Source organism: Saccopteryx leptura, chromosome 3, assembly GCF_036850995.1.
Source record: "Saccopteryx leptura isolate mSacLep1 chromosome 3, mSacLep1_pri_phased_curated, whole genome shotgun sequence".
Classification (NCBI taxonomy): Eukaryota; Metazoa; Chordata; class Mammalia; order Chiroptera; family Emballonuridae; genus Saccopteryx; species Saccopteryx leptura.
Genome location: NC_089505.1, coordinates 203,346,917 through 203,363,929, shown reverse-complemented (window position 1 = coordinate 203,363,929; position 17,013 = coordinate 203,346,917). Strand labels below are relative to the sequence as shown.

General features: G+C 36.5%; 1 protein-coding gene across 1 annotated transcript in view; it reads left to right on the top strand.

Moving 5' to 3' along the window:
* Positions 1-17,013, top strand: part of DCDC2 (doublecortin domain containing 2) — a 264,811-nt gene that overhangs the window by 93,793 nt on the left and 154,005 nt on the right. Inside the window, exons 4-5 of the mRNA XM_066377153.1 lie at positions 7,496-7,572; positions 7,701-7,832. Of these exons, the coding sequence (XP_066233250.1) occupies positions 7,496-7,572; positions 7,701-7,832 (209 nt within the window). The remainder of the gene's footprint in view (positions 1-7,495; positions 7,573-7,700; positions 7,833-17,013) is intronic.

Genomic DNA, 17,013 nt, shown 5'->3' with positions numbered 1-17,013 from the left:
CCCTGGCCAGGAATCGAACCTAGGACTCCTGCACGCCAGGCCGATGCTCTACCACTGAGCCAACCAGCCAAGGCCAATATTTAATGCATTTTTAAAAATTATTATATTTAGCTGATTTTTCAGTTTTCATTGTTTTGTTGGGAATAATAGTCTCCTACAACCTTCTACCTCCAGAAATGGAACTGTCTCTTAGTTTACTTTAAAATGGAAAGAAAAACACTGAAATATTTAGTGATGAAAGTATAATCATAATGACACAGCACAGCAAGTGCATTTTATTTGTCTAATTTTGTACCAATTTATCAGAATTTATTTCCTTAGATATGAAAAAGTGGCAGATAATGAGAATACAACAATATAATTTTTGTGTCTCAGGAGATCTGTGTTAATCAGCAGATTAGGGTATGTCAGAACTCATAATTATTAAGATTGGTAGAAATCCAAGGAGAGGGTTAGTCAACTTTCCTTTTGAAAAGTTTGATTATTGTCCTCAACTTCTTGCTATATTATTGCCTTTCCATTTTTAAGTTTCTCTTTTAGTTCATGCATCTGGAGTATCTTCATGATAAATAGTTTTATTCCTTGAAGTTAGGAGTTCTCAGCACGATACTTCCTCTGATAGAGGCATGTTCCAGTGGTCAGTTGCGTACAAAGCATCCACACAGGAGACATGCTCAGCTTGGTGGATCATACCATTACCATGCGTCAGGCATTTCAGCTAGTTGTTTGTCCATATAAAAATAGTAATGTAAAAATACATGGATGGTTACTTAAGGAAGCTCTCTAAGGTAATCTATGGTTTGTTTGCATCTGTTATATTGCCTCTAAGGTAAGTTATTTTCTTACTCTGTTGTCTTTTAAAATTTTTTATCCCTTCTCATTTATTAGAGTGTGGTGGAAATTGATTAAATAATTTATAAAGGACTTTGTCCTCCTCTTTGATGCTGTGTGCTGTCTTTTCAAAGTAGCAACAAAATTTCCTCAGGAATATTATTTTGAGAACTCACTTTTTCTCAAATATAGAATAGGGAATAGAGTCAAAGTATCTTTGTATAGGTTGGCCTATATTTTGCAAAAAATAACTTTAGTGCTTAACTTTTTCCTTAAGATTTAAGTCTGTCTTATGGACAGTCACAGAATCCTGATATAGTCTTTAAAAGTGAGTTTTTATGTATGATTTACATTTGAGTTTTTAAATAGTGTAGTGAGATTTTTGAAGTGCTGTTTGTTTAGCAGCATCATTTTCCCGGGGTCCTTAGACTGAGCTTGGTTTCCTGGGCTTGGGGTTTCTAGAAATGGTGAGTGCTGAGGTTTGAGGCAGGTGGATCCTCTGAAGATCAGCCTAACAGCCCCAGGGCCATATTGCCACCTCATCAATTAGTCCATGGAGCATTGCTCTGGGCTAGTTTAGTAGGATTGTCCTTATTTTACTCATCAAGAAAATGAGGTGGATAAGGCACTGAATTGGCAATTAGTCCTGGAATTTAGAATATTAGACCTTTAGTCAGTTGCTTAGTTTATAGATTTTGATCTTATTATTCCAAATATATATATAAATATATATATTCACAACAACACTTTTAGTTTTATTGACTTGGTATAACGAATATATTCATATTTTTGAGTCAGGCAGGCTTTAACTTGAATTTTACCCAGCTGCTGTGCTGTCCTGCTGTGCCATGTGGAATCTGTGAACTTAGGTAAATTACATACTTAGACTTGTCAGTTTCACAGGAAGCATTGATATTTTTATTTTTGTGTTTGGAATGGACATTTGTGACATAAACACAGGCTAAATAAGCTACCATAGACAGAGTGATATATTGGAAAGTCCGTGTGATTTGTTACCAAAGACCAGCACTGCAGTCGTGGTTCACCCATTCTAGCCGTATAAACATGGTTAAGTCATCCTTGCCACCTTTGACTTTGAAAATATTTCTAGACCCTGGCCGGTTTGCTCAGTGGAGAGTGTCAGCCTGGCGTGCAGGAGTCCCAGGTTCGATTCCTGGCCAGGGCACACAGGAGAAGCGCCCATCTGCTTCTCCACCCCTCCCCCTCTCCTTCCTCTCTGTCTCTCTCTTCCCCTCCCGCAGCCAACACTCCATTGGAGCAAAGTTGGCCTGGGCGCTGGGGGTGGCTCTATGGCCTCTGCTTCAGGCGCTAAAATGGCTCTGGTTGCAACAGAGCAACGCCCCAGATGGACATGCCATGCCGGGTGGATCCCGGTCTGGTGCATGGGGGAGTCTGTCTGACTGCCTCCCCATTTCCAACTTCATAAAAATACAAAAAAAAAAATATTTCTAAGAAATGTGTTAGCTGAATATTTAGTCAGTTTGTATCTGTCAGTCTGTTTATCTATCTATCTATCTATCTATCTATCTATCTATCTATCTATCTACATCGTCTTACTCAAGGAATGACTTCTCTCTCTGGTTCACCCAGCTAACCTACTTCTCAATACCCAAATAAACTGCGTTTTCTAAGATAATGCTGGCCCAGAGCAGACTCAAGGCCAAAGTTTGCTATAAGCATGTCCTACTTTTGCTTGGTGGTGATTCCCTCACCAGCTGACAAAACCAACTTAGGAGTGTTAGCTCTGCTGGGTTTAAAATTGTATTGATATATTTTCATTTGATTTTTGTGGTCACAGATTGCGTAACGAACACTGGTCAGCCTGCTTACCATTGATAGCCATTCCTGGTACACAGGGATCTGAGTGGGAGTACCTCAGAGTTCATCCTTATGTGTCTGTACTTCTGTAACTAGGTGTGTTGGCTCTTAACATTGTTTTTTTATTTCACATACTATTTATTTTCAAAAGGCAATGGAAAGTATATGAGTTACTAAGAAAAATATACAAATTAAAAAAAAATATTCTTGTTTATTATGTTTTCATTGTCTACAGACATATCTCTAGATTAGTGTCAAGTTACCAGTACTTAATCCCTGTAAGGGCTCTGCAAAGGCTCCCTTTTATGCAGTAGATTTAGCTTAAGTTTTTAATTTTTCAATTTTTTCATTGACTTGAGGGGTGAGGAAAGGAGATAGAGGGAAGGGAGAGAGAGAGAAAGATAAACATCAGCTTGTGACTCCACTTAGTTGTTCTATTTTAGTTGTGCACTCATTGGTTGCTTCTCATACATGACCGACTGGGGATCAAACATGGGACCTTGGTGTATTGGGATGATGCTCTATACACTGAGACACCCTGCCAGGGTAACTTAATTTTTTATTATTTAACTTATTATTTTAAATGCCAAGTGGAAAAATGCATTTTGAAGAAAAAAAGGTATTATTTTACAAAAAGTTCCAGTTGTTTTATACAGTGGTCTTGTATATATTTTTTCAATTCAGATTTCAAGCCAATATTACTTGGATTATTTTCTTAAGATTTATTACTACTTATTATTATTGATTGATTTTGGAGAGACAGAGAGAAGAAGGGAGTGAGATTGAGTTAGAGAGAGATAGATAGATAGATAGAAAAGTATTCATTTGTTATGGATCCATTGGTTACTTCCCCGTGTGTACCCTGATTCAGAATTGAACCCTCAACTTTGATATTTCAGGATGACTCTCTTACTGACTGAGCTAACTGGCCAGGGCCTTAAGATTCTTGTATTAGTATACCTGAAAACAGACTAATTCAGTTATTTTTAACTACAATGACTTAGAGAAATATATATTTAAGATTACTATTTAATTCAGCTGGTTAATTATGAAAATTTGGGAAATATTTTTATGTTGAATGAAGAAAATAAATTATTCAAGCAGATGGTTTGCTTTAAATTAAGCAACTTATAGACTCACAATAAAGTTATATAATTACTTTAAAAATCATGTTACTTATGAAGTTCTGTGTATTATAAATATGTATACTCCAAAGAAAAGTAGTATTTTAGCCAACAACGAAAGTTCTAATGTCATTTGTTTATATAATTTATGATCTTTATCTTGAATTTAATAATTGAACAAGGTATTAAACAATCAATGATAGGCAAGACTTTTGAAAAAATTAACAACTGGGTATGAAGTATGTGCTCAGTATGTTACTAGTTAATATTGAGAATAACTAAAAAGTAACAATAGGGACAAGAAAATAAAAACCAAATGAATAAAATGTACAATATGTCAGAAGGTTGTATTATGGGCAAAAAATAATAAGGCAAGGAATGCAACAGAGAACCAGGGATGTGGCCATAGCTTTAAGTCAAGTTATCAAGGACGCAGGATAGCTATATTTAAAAACTGTGGAGGATTTCAATAGGAAGATATTGTTAACCCAGACAAATAGTCAGAGAGGCCTGTCATTCACCCAACTGAAGACTTATTGCAGTTACACATGCTGAGCCTTACGAGCAAGCAATCTGATTGATGTGAGAGGTATTTGTGGTCACCGAAAGGCATTGTAAACTACATGGTCTCATAACACAGTCCTTGTGAATCGATTTATTTTCTTATGCTATAGTATGAACTAAATAAATCAACGGTTGTTTAGGTGCCTGCATTGCCTATTAAACAAATTTATTTTTAAAAATTAACATCATTGTAAATGTTAGCTTAGGTCCAAGAATCTCTGAATTTAAAACGTTGAATTATGATTGAATTAAATTTTTTTATTCAATGTTGGAGTTCTTTTTTCTTCCATGTTGTACATTAAATCCTCAGCCCTTATTCATTTTATAGTTGAACACTTGTGTCTGTTTACTCTCCCCACTTTCCCACTTACCCCACCTTTTGGCAACCAGTTTTCTATTCTCTGTTTCTATAAGTTTGACTTCTTCTTCTTCTTCTTTTTTTTTTTTTTTAAGATTCTACATATAAGTGAATCATGTAGTATTTGTCTTTCTTTGGCTTATTTCATTTAGCATAATGCAACCAAGGTCATCCATATTGTTATAAGTGGCAGGATATTTTTCTTCCTCATGGATGAATAATATTCTACTGTATATGTAAATGTGTGAGATATATACCACATTTCCTTTATCCATTTACTCATCAGCAGACACTTAAGTGGTTTCTATGTCTTGGCTATTATAAATAATGCTGCAACGAACATGGGAGTCTATAGAGATATCCTTCAACTATCCTTTTTTCATTTCCTTTGAATAAATACCTGGAAGTAGGATTGCTAGATCATTTGGTAGTTATATTTTTAATTTTTTGATGAGCCTCCATATTGTTTTCCATAGTGGCTGAACCAATTTGCATTCCCACTAACAGTGCACAGGGTTGACTTTTCTCACATCCTCATCAACACTTGTTATCTCTTGTCAAGGAGCTTACCCTTATGTTTTCCTTTAGCAGTTATGGTTTTGGGGTCTTATATTTAAATCTTTAATCTGTTTTGAGTTGATTTTTGTATATGGTGTAAAATAGGGGTCTAGTTTCATTCTTTTGCACATGGCTGTTTAGTTTGCATGAAAAGACTGTCTTCTCCCCATTGTACCTATATTCTTACCTCCTTTGTCATAATTGATTGACCATATATGTATGGGTTTATTTCTGGGCTTTCTGTTTTGTTCCATTGATTCATGTGCCTTAAATTGGAGAATTTTAAAATTAAAATGTAACAAACATTTTTTATACAATTAGCACCCATTGCAAAGATTCCTTTAATCATCAGTGAGAGTCAGAAACATTCATGCTCTTTGTTCCTCTGAAAATGGTATATTTTGACAAAGGAGAGAGTCCTATTAATTATGCAGGGTTAATATTTGAGCTCTAAAATAACTGGTAAATTGTATAACAAATAGTTAGAGGGTCACTAACAACTTGGCCCCTTATTATGTGTGATTTTAAACAATTGATTAAGCTCTAGTCTTCATTTGTAAAATAGGGCAATAGTAATAGCACTTCAGGGCATGGCTTTGATGATTAAATAATATATGATGCATGTTAATTACTTCATACAGTGCTTTCCATTAAATACAGTGCAATAAATGTTAGCTATTTTTATTAATAATTTTCCTTTGCTTATAAGTTTTCTTTTCGAATCAGGGGGAAAACCCTAAAAACAAAAATGCTGTCATCTATACTACAGTAGCAGTAGCAGTTTGGTACAGAAAGCTAACAAACAAAAGAGAAAGGCCAGTGATAACTGAGCTGAGCCCAGGAAATGGAGAATGAGGAGGACATTCGTAGGCAGAGAGCGAGGTGAACAAAGGCATGGAAGTGTGTGTGTGGTGTGTTTTGGGACTGGAAGTGAGTAGACTAGTTCAATTAAAGCTCATGACTAAAGGTCTGCATGGAAGGAGGTTTGGTAGGAGGTGAGGAAACTGAGTAAGCAGTGGTTGGTCATGGGGGGTTCTTATAGGCCATGCTTAAGACTTGGGTGTTGTCTTTCAGTGGTAGAGATGGGAGCCGGATAGCAGAAGATGGAAGAGAGGATGAAGCAGGAGGAAGTAGGAATGTGAAGGATGAGGAGGACAGATAGGGACAGGATAGGGCTTGATGGGACCAAAGGGCCCAGGGAGAAAGTGAAAACACCAAAGAGGTGGAGGGATCTAGACAATTAATGGGACAAACAGAGACATCAGGGGACAAAATCCAGATGGGTGTTAGCTTTTTAAAGGGTTAAAGCTCCTTTTGAGGCAAGCATAAAAGGCAAAAAGCAGTGAGGCTGTAGTGGAGGTGGTTGTGCAGGATGTGGAGGTTGGAAAGCTGCATATCTGTAAGCCTCTTTTCTTAAAGTTTGGAAGAAAATGGTCTGCTGAGAGTGTGTGTGTCTGGAGTAGGATTGTAGGGTTTAAGAAGAGAGGTGGGGATTTGGATCATCCACTGTAGGAAATGTGAGAACTAGTTGATGTGGGAGGAGCAGAAGCCTGGCTGATACAAAAGCTTTGTCATGGGTGAAGGCGCCATGGGGCCATCTGGTTTTTGCCAATAGCAGCCTGGATTCTAGAAGCAAAGAAGGAGTGATGACTATACCCACTCAGATGCAAGGAGTTCAGGAATTGAGGGCACTGGTTCAAGGGCAGCTGATGGATAGAGGAAGAAGCAACATCTAGAAAAAGTGACAGAGTCAGACTTAAGAGAATAGGATGGAGTCAGTGATGCATTGGGGTCTAATTCAGGGAGTAGGTGCAGTAAAGTTGGGAGAGGAGAGGGGATAAGACAGGCTGGAGGCAGAACCTCAGAGTTCAAGATTTTATAGAATTATTTTATTTTTGTTTTACAGAAAGCATTTTTTAAAGAATTTGCCTTGAAATTCTCATAACAGCCCAACAATTTCTATGTTGGAAAAATCATGAGCAGTATTCCCAGGGTGTAAGCGATTTTTAAAAAAAGTTTGTTAAAACCACATAATATCAATAGGAGGCGAGTCCAGACATTTACGTAAGTAGGGGGAAAGCAAGATTTTACCACAGGCATAACAGTTCTCAGCCATTTCCCTGGAAACCTATAGAATTTCCTTAACAACAAAAAAACAAAAACAAAAAAAAACAACTATTGTAACATAAGCTTAGTGATTTGTATTTCTTTGCTTTTAAAGGTAAAACCAGTAATCCACAGCAGGATCAATGTGTCAGCACGATTTAGAAAATCACTTCAGGAACCCTGTACTATCTTGTAAGTAGGAGGCCTTTACCGTTCAAATGAAAATTGGCTGTGGTTTCCCTTTGGTTTGGGGTTTGCGCTGTAGTTAATGGCATTACTGTTTCGAATGGTGTGGCTCATTGGCTTTGCTTTTTGTCCAGCTTGATTGCAAATGGAGACCTCATCAGCCCAGCATCCCGCCTCCTTATTCCTAGAAAGGCCTTGAATCAGTGGGATCGTGTGCTACAGATGGTCACAGAAAAAATAACTTTGAGGAGTGGGGCTGTTCACAGGTATGTCAGAGTAATCTTATGAGTGGCTGGTTTTCAGAACTGTTAACAATATTCCCAAGAGGTTCTCAAGTTGCTGGTCCCAAATTTGGATTTTGGCTCACCAGTTAGGCTCTACATGCCTGAGTCTCTTTATCTGTAAAATGGGTATATAATAGTACTTACCTTATAGGGTTGCTTTAAGGAATAATATTCATATAAGGCACTTAAAACAGTTCTTGGCACATAGTAGCATGTCAACAGATATTAACTATTTTTATTCTTTTGCTTTAGAGCAAATAGGCAGCATTCTTTTCATTAAGAACTTTATTCTGACTGAGCCAGATTTTTGGCTCTTAAATAGCTGTCCTTTTATTTAGGAGTATATATGATTCTTTGATGGTCCAAAATATTTGCCTAGAATAAAACATCAGGCATCAGGAGCTGTTAGTGGATTTGAGGAAGAGGCAGGCCAGAGGATGATTAAATGGGGTTGCCGAAACTTAAGAAATCAGAAACATTTTTCTCAAGATCTGAAATGTAAGTGAAGACCAAAATCATGGATTTTAAATTGTGAAGCCTTTGAAATTATTCCTTGATGGAAGCTGACATATTCTTGTAGGTGGGAGGCTTACAAATACCATACACAAGTACAGAACATAGAATATATATAACATGTGATACACAAATACTTGACATGTAATAAAGAGTTTTCTGGTAGTTCTTGCGTCCTGTCTTCATCCCAGTCTCTTTAACATACTCCACTGGTAGAATACACTCCTGCTTTCAAGATCATATACCTATTTTCTTATCTATATACCTATCTATGCATGCATATGATAAATTCTCAAATGATTGCATACTGTCTTTCAGTTTAATTTGTATACATAATTCACATATATTTATATATAGTTTCATAGCCATTTGGATTTTAAATACAATTAGGTATATATATATATATATATATATATAAATATAATATAATTGAAAGTAATATTTCACATGTGGTAAAAAAAAAAACATTTCAAACAAACAAAAGGTATAAATAAAAACTGCTTGTCTCCCCTCCCTAGTCCCTCTTTCGAGCACTTTTTCTGCATTATTCCAGAGATATTCTAGGCATATGAAAGCCCATGCATCTTTTATTTTTTAGAAACACAAATGGGAACACACATACATACATGAATATATATATATATATATATTTTTTTTTTTTTTTACAGGGACAATGAGAGAGTGAGAGAGAGGGATAGATAGGGACGGACAGACAGACAGAAATGGAGAGAGATGAGAAGCATCAATTATCAGTTTTTTTGTTGCGACACCTTAGTTGTTCACTGATTGCTTTCTCATATGTGCCTTGACTGCAGACCTTCAGCAGACCGAGTAACCCCTTGCTCGAGCCAGCGACCTTGGGTCCAAGCTGGTGAGCTTTCCTTAAACCGGATGAGTCCGTGCTCAAGCTGGTGACCTCGGGGTCTTGAACCTGGGTCCTCCACATCCCAGTCCGATACTCTATCCACTGCGCCACCGCCTGGTCAGGCCATATATATATATATATATATATATATATATATATATATATATATATATATATATTTTACAGGGACAGAGAGAGAGTCAGAGAGAGGGATAGAGACAGACAGACAGGAACAGAGAGATATGAGAAGCATCAATCATCAGTTTTTCGTTGTGGCACCTTATTTCATTGATTGCTTTCTCATATGTGCCTTGACGGGGGGGGGGGGGGTACAGCAGCCTGAGTAACCCCTTGCTCAAGCCAGTGACCTTGGGTCCAAGCTGGTGAGCTTTGCTCAAACCAGATGAGCCCGTGCTCAAGCTGGCGACCTCGGGGTCTCAAACCTGGGTCCTACGCATCCCAGTCCGATGCTCTATCCACTGCTCCACTGCCTGGCCAAGCGATACATGAATAAATATATAAATATACCTTACTTTTTTACTGTTTCTACAAATATTAGGATTTTTATTAGCACAAATAGCTCTACTCTTATTACTTTTTTTTTTTTTTGTATTTTTCTGAAGTTGGAAACGGGGAGGCAGTCAGACAGACTCCCGCATGCGCCCAAATGGGATCCATCCGGCATGCCCACCAGGGGGAGATGCTCTGCCCATCTGGGGCATTGCTCTGTTGCAACCAGGGCCATTCTAGCACCTGAGGCAGAGGCCATGGAGCCATCCTCAGCGCCCAGGCCAACTTTGCTCCAATGGAGCCTTGGCTGCGGGAGGGGAAGAGACAGACAGAGAGGAAGGAGAGGGGGAGGGGTAGAGAAGCAGATGGGCACTTCTCTTGTGTGACCTGGCCGGGAATCGAACCTGGGACTCCTGCACACCAGGCTGACGCTCTACCACTAAGCCAACCGGCCAGGGCCTACTCTTATTACTTTTGATGACTATGAAATATTCCATTTTATGAGAGTGCCATGATCTATTTAATAGTCTACTCTTAATGGAAACTTAAATCATTCCCAGTCACTCACTATTATATGTTCATGTCTTTGTAGATAAGTAGAGTTTATCAGCAAACTAAAGTCTAGAAGTGGAATTGTTGTGCCTAGTGGCAAATGCATTTTAAATATTTGTAGGTGCCGCCAGGTGTCTTCCAGAGAGTCTGCACTAACTTGTGCTCTCACTGGAGGTGATGGAGAGGGCCCGTTTTTTATACTCTCATCTGCACTGTGAAGTTAACATTTTGTCTTTTTATTCATATTGAGTAAAAATATTTCACTGTTTGTTTATTTTTATTCATGTAATATTCAATGACAACATATATTGGACTTTTTAAATTTAATTTAATATTTTTGAGAGAGGGAGAGATAAGAAAGGAGAGAGAGGAAAAGCATCAACTCATAGTTATGGCCCTTTAGTTGTTCATTGACTATTTCTCGTATGTGCCTTGACTGGGGGCTCCAGCTGAGTCAATGACCCCTTGCCCAAGCCAGTGACCTTGGGTTTCAAGGCAGTGATCTTTGGGCTCAAGCCAGCAACCTGTGATCATGTCTATGATCCTATGCTTAAGCTGGCAATCCTGCACTCAAGCTGGTGAGCCTGTGCTCAAGCTGGATGAGCCTGTGCTCAACCCAGTGACCTTGAGGTTTTGAACCTGGAACCTGGGACCTTAGTGTCCCTGTCCACTGCACCACCACCTGTCAGACTGAGCTTTTCTTTTGTGCAATGCATTGTTCCAAGTGCTTTACATTTTTAACTTAATTTAGCAATTCTATGTGGTGAACAGTGTTATTATTCTCTTTTAATGAAACATGAGACACAGAGGGGGAAAGTAATTTGCCCAAGATTATGTAGATAGTGGTTAGCAGCACTGGATTCAACCAAATTAGTGGGCAGTGTGGCTCCAGAGCCTGTTCTCTTAATTATTCTCTAAATAACTGCCAAATATTTATCTTCTTCTTATATATATAGTAACTACCTGTCATGGCTTTGCAAATTTGTTTTATTGCTTTATAAGCACTTTTTACATATTAGGTAAATTGGCCCTTGCTCATATAGTTTTAAATATATTTCCAGTTTGTATTTTTGATACTCTTTGTTTCTTTTTGCATACAGATATGTTGAATTTTTATTTTATTTTTATGATCATTGAGTTTTATGACTAGTTTAGGATTTTTTCACTCCAAGATTATAAAAATATTCTGTATTCTGTTTTCATCTTGTACTTTTAAATTTTATTTAAACCTTTGATCCTTCTAGATTTTATTTTGGAATCAGTGTGAAAGCAGATTTCAATAGTTATATATTGATTTTTTATTTTAAGTATATAGTTGTATCTTTTGACATATACATAGACATAAACCTACTAAATAAATTATATAAAGCATAAAAAATTATATATACACCATTGCATGCCTAAGATACATTTATTCATACATATATTAATGTGAACAAGTTCATACATAGAAATAAAATTTATGCAAGTAAAAATACAGAAAAGAAAATATAATATTTTTATATCCCCTGAACACTTGAATAGTTAAAATTCATTCTTAATATAAGGTAGGATATGAGTAAGATTTGGTTGCTGTTCACTTTGAACATGTCCATCTTTCTTTAACAGGACATTAAAAAGTATTATGGTTGGATCCTCCTTGCACACCAGTATATTTAGATATTAAAAGTATCCCATAAAAATTGGTTTAACTTCCTATTTATATTTCTTGTGTTTTTTAGCACAGGAAGAAAGGTCAACAGGAGTCCCTCAAACAAAGGATAAAATCATGGGATCAGCTTTATTCAGCATCCTTTCCCCTCTTGCAGAGGAAACCAGTCAAATTTTGTCTGTTTCCAAGTCCATGGCTATGCTACCTTTTAATTTCTCATTATAAAAGTTAATTACTAATTCAGAACTTCCTATTTTGAAGGAAAATGAAAGGAGAATGTCTGGACCTAAGCCAGAGCTTATCAACCAGGGGCGCTTTTATCCCTTGAGGACTTTTGTCAGTGTCCAGTCACTTCTGATAGTCACAACTGGGGATGGGACGGCTACTACTGCCACCTAGTGGTTAGAAGCTGGGGGTGCTGTTATCCTACAGTTCACAGGACAGCCTCTCCACCACTCCAGCAGAGAATAGTCATGTTCAAAATGTCAACAGTGTTCAGAAACCCTGGTCTAGGTCAAAGTAGGAAAACCAGCACTAATTGTAGGGACTTGTAGGGACAGGAGTACAATGTTGTAAAAGAAGAGGCATTGGCATCTTTCTATTAAACACATTTCAAGGATTTTAGTGACTAGTTTATTTGTACTTCATGGCTCCATATGATGGGCAATTTACATAGTCAGTAAACAAGCAGACAGGTCAATGGATGTTTTTTCTTCCTTTGCAAATACCACTAACCTTTATTATGTAATATAAGAAGTCTGAGAATTTTTAAAAATAATTATTTTGTAATCCTTCCAGTTGCTCACTCTTGCTTCTAATCTTCAAATATATGCATTGTCTTTCTTTGTAGTTCTCTAAGAGTCTGTTTTTTGGTCTCTCATTCCTTTTTTTTTTTTTTTTTTGGTGGGCCATTCCGTTTATTTGATTTTATTTTTTTAATAATTTTATTTTTTAATGGGGCGACATCAATAAATCAGGATACATATATTCAAAGATCAACAAGTCCAGGTTATCTTGTCTTTCAGTTATGCTGCATACCCATCACCCAAAGTCAGATTGTCCTCTGTCACCTTCTATCTAGTTTTCTTTGTGCCCCTGCCCCTCCCCCTTTCCCTCTCCCTTTTCCCCCTCCCCGCGTAACCACCACACTCTTATCAATGTCTCTTAGTTTCACTTTTATGTCCCACCTATGTATGGAATAATGCAGTTCCTGGTTTTTTCTGATTTACTTATTTCACTTCGTATAATGTTATCAAGATCCCACCATTTTGCTGTAAATGATCCGATGTCATCATTTCTTATGGCTGAGTAGTATTCCATAGTGTATATGTGCCACATCTTCTTTATCCAGTCATCTATTGATGGGCTTTTTGGTTGTTTCCATGTCCTGGCCACTGTGAACAATGCTGCAATGAACATGGGGCTGCATGTGTCTTTACGTATCAATGATTCTGAGTTTTGGGGGTATATATCCAGTAGAGGGATTGCTGGGTCATAAGGTAGTTCTATTTTCAGTTTTTTGAGGAACCACCATACTTTCTTCCATAATGGTTGAACTACTTTACATTGCCACCAACAGTGTATGAGGGTTCCTTTTTCTCCACAGCCTCTCCAACATTTGCTATTACCTGTCTTGTTAATAATAGCTAATCTAACAGTTGTGAGGTGGTATCTCATTGCAGTTTTGATTTGCATTTCTCTAATAACTAATGAAGATGAGCATCTTTTCATATATCTATTGGCCATTTGTACTTCCTCCTGGGAGAAGTGTCTGTTCATGTCCTCTTGCCATTTTTTTATTAAATTGTTTGTTTCTCTGTTGTTGAGTTTTATGAGTTCTTTGTATATTTTGGATATTAGGCCCTTATCTGAGCTGTTGTTTGAAAATATCATTTCCCATTTAGTTGGCTTTCTGTTTATTTTGTTATCAGTTTCTCTTGCTGAGCAAAAACTTCTTAGTCTGATGTAGTCCCATTCATTAATTTTTGCCTTCACTTCTCTTGCCTTTGGAATCAAATTCATAAAATGCTCTTTAAAACCCAGGTCCATGAGTTTAGTACCTATGTCTTCTTCTATGTACTTTATTGTTTCAGGTCTTATGTTTAGATCTTTGATCCATTTTGAGTTAATTTTAGTACAGGGGGACAAACTGTAGTCCAGTTTCATTGTTTTGCATGTGGCTTTCCAGTTTTCCCAGCACCATCTCTTGAAGAGTCTTTCTTTTCTCCATTGTGTGTTGTTGGCCCCTTTATCAAAAATTATTTGACTATATATATGTGGCTTTATTTCTGGACTTTCTATTCTGTTCCATTGGTCTGAGTGTCTATTTTTCTGCCAATACCATGCTGCTTTGATTGTCGTGGCCCTATAATATAGTTTGAAGGCAGGTATTGTAAAGCCCCCAGCTTCATTCTTTTTCTTTAGAATTGCTTTGGCTATTCGGGGTTTTTTATAGTTCCATATAAATCTGATGATTTTTTGCTCTATTTCTTTAAAAAATGTCATTGGAATTTTGATAGGAATTGCATTAAATTTGTATATTGCTTTGGGTAATATAGCCATCTTGATTATATTTATTCTTCCTAACCAAGAACAAGGAATATTCTTCCATCTCATTATATCTTTCTCAATTTCTCTTAACAATAGTTTATAGTTTTCATTATATAAGTCCTTTACATTCTTTGTTATGTTTATTCCTAAGTATTTTATTTTTTTTGTTGCAATTGTGAAGGGGATTATTCTTTTGAGTTCATTCTCAAATGTTTCATTGTTGGCATATAGAAAAGCTATTGACTTCTGTATGTTAATTTAGTATCCTGCAACCTTACTGTATTGGCTTATTGTTTCTAGTAGTCTTTTTGTGGATTCTTTGGGGTTTTCGATGTATAGGATCATATCATCTGCAAAAAGTGATACCTTTACTTCTTCTTTTCCGATATGGATGTCTTTTATTTCTTTGTCTCGTCTGATTGCTCTGGCTAGAACCTCTAGTACCACATTAAATAAGAGTGGAGAGAGTGGACAACCCTGTCTTGTTCCTGATTTAAGGGGGAAAGCCTTCAGTTTAGTGCCATTTAATATAATGTTAGCTGATGGTTTATGATATATGGCCTTTATCATGTTGAGATATTTTACTTCTATACCCATTTTGTTGAGAGTCTTAAACATAAAATTGTGTTGTATTTTATCGAAAGCGTTTTCTGCGTATATTGATAAGATCATGTGGTTTTTGTTCTTTGTTTTGTTGATATGGTGTATTACGTTAACCGTTTTATGTATGTTGAACCATCCTTGAGATTCTGGGATGAATCCCACTTGATCATGATGTATTATTTTTTAATATGTTGTTGTATTCGATTTGCTAGTATTTTGTTTAGTATTTTAGCATCTTTATTCATTAGAGATATTGGTCTGTAGTTTTCTTTTTTTGTGCCATCCTTGCCTGGTTTTGGTATGAGGGTTATGTTGGTCTCATAAAATGTGTTTGGAAGTATTGCTTCTTCTTCAATTTTTTGGAAGAGTTTCAGTAGAATAGGAACCAAGTCTTCTTTGATTGTTTTATAAAATTCGCTGGTATAGCAGTCAGGGCCTGGACTTTTATTTTTGGGGAGGTTTTTAATGTTTTTTTCTATTTCTTCTCTACTAATAGGTCTGTTTAGGCTTTTTGCTTCTTCTTAACTCAGTCTAGGAAGGTTGTATTGTTCTAGGAATTTATCCATTTCTTCTAGATTGTTGAATTTAGTGGCATAAAGTTTTTCGTAGTATTCTACCATAATTCTTTGTATATCTACAGTGTCCGTGGTGATTTCTCCTCTTTCATCTTGGATTTTGTTTATATGAGTTCTTTCTCTTTTTTCCTTGGCAAGTCTTGCCAAGGGTTTGTCAATTTTGTTGATCTTTTCAAAGAACCAGCTCTTTGTTCTATTAATTTTTTCTATAGTTTTTCTGTTCTCTATTTCATTTATTTTAGCTCTGATTTTTATTATCTCCTTTCTTCGGCTGGTTTTGGGTTGTCTTTGTTCTTCTTTTTCTAGTTCCTTAAGGTGTGAAGTTAAGTGGTTCACTTGGGCTCTCTCTTGTTTGTTCATATATGCCTGAAGTGATATGAACTTCCCTCTTATCACTGCTTTTGCTGCATTCCATAGATTCTGATATGTGTATTGTCATTTTCATTAGTCTGTATATATTTTTTGATCTCTGCACTTATTTCTTCTTTGACCCATTCATTTTTTAAAAGTATGTTGTTTAGTTTCCACATTTCTGTGGGATTTTTTTCCTCCTTTTTGCAGTTGAATTCTAGTTTCAAGGCTTTATGATCAGAAAATATACTTGGTACAACTTCGATGTTCCTGAATTTGCTGATGTTGTGTTTGTGGCCCAACATTTTGTGGTCAATTCTTGAGAATGATCCATGTACACTGGAGAAAAATATATACTCAGTCACTTTGGGATGAAATGTCCTGTAGATGTCTATCATATCCAGGTGCTCTAGTGTTTTGTTTAAGGCCACAATATCTTTGTTGATTCTCTGTTTGGATGACCGATCTAGAGCCGTCAGCAGTGTATTGAGGTCTCCAAGTATGATTGTATTTTTGTCAGCTTTTGTTTTAAGGTCAATAAGTAGCTGTCTTATATATTTTGGTGCTCCTTGGTTTGGTGCATATATATTAAGAATTGTGATGTCTTCTTGACTCAGTGTGCCCTTAGCCATAATGAAATGGCCATTTTTGTCTCTGAGTACTTTTGTTGTCTTGTAATCAGCATTATCAGATATGAGTATTGCTACGCCTGCTTTTTTTTGAATGTTATTCGCTTGGAGTACTGTTTTCCAGCCTTTCACTTTGAATTTGTTTTTATCCTTGTTACTTAGATGAGTTTCCTGTAGGCAGCATACGGTTGGATTTTCTTTTTTAATCCATTCTGCTACTCTGTGTCTTTTTATTGGTGAGTTTAATCCGTTTACATTTAGTGTAATTATTGACACTTGTGAGTTCCCTATTGCCATTTTATAGATTGCTTTCTGTTAGTTTTGTATCTTGTTTGATCCTTCTCTTTCGTTTTTCTATCTTTTG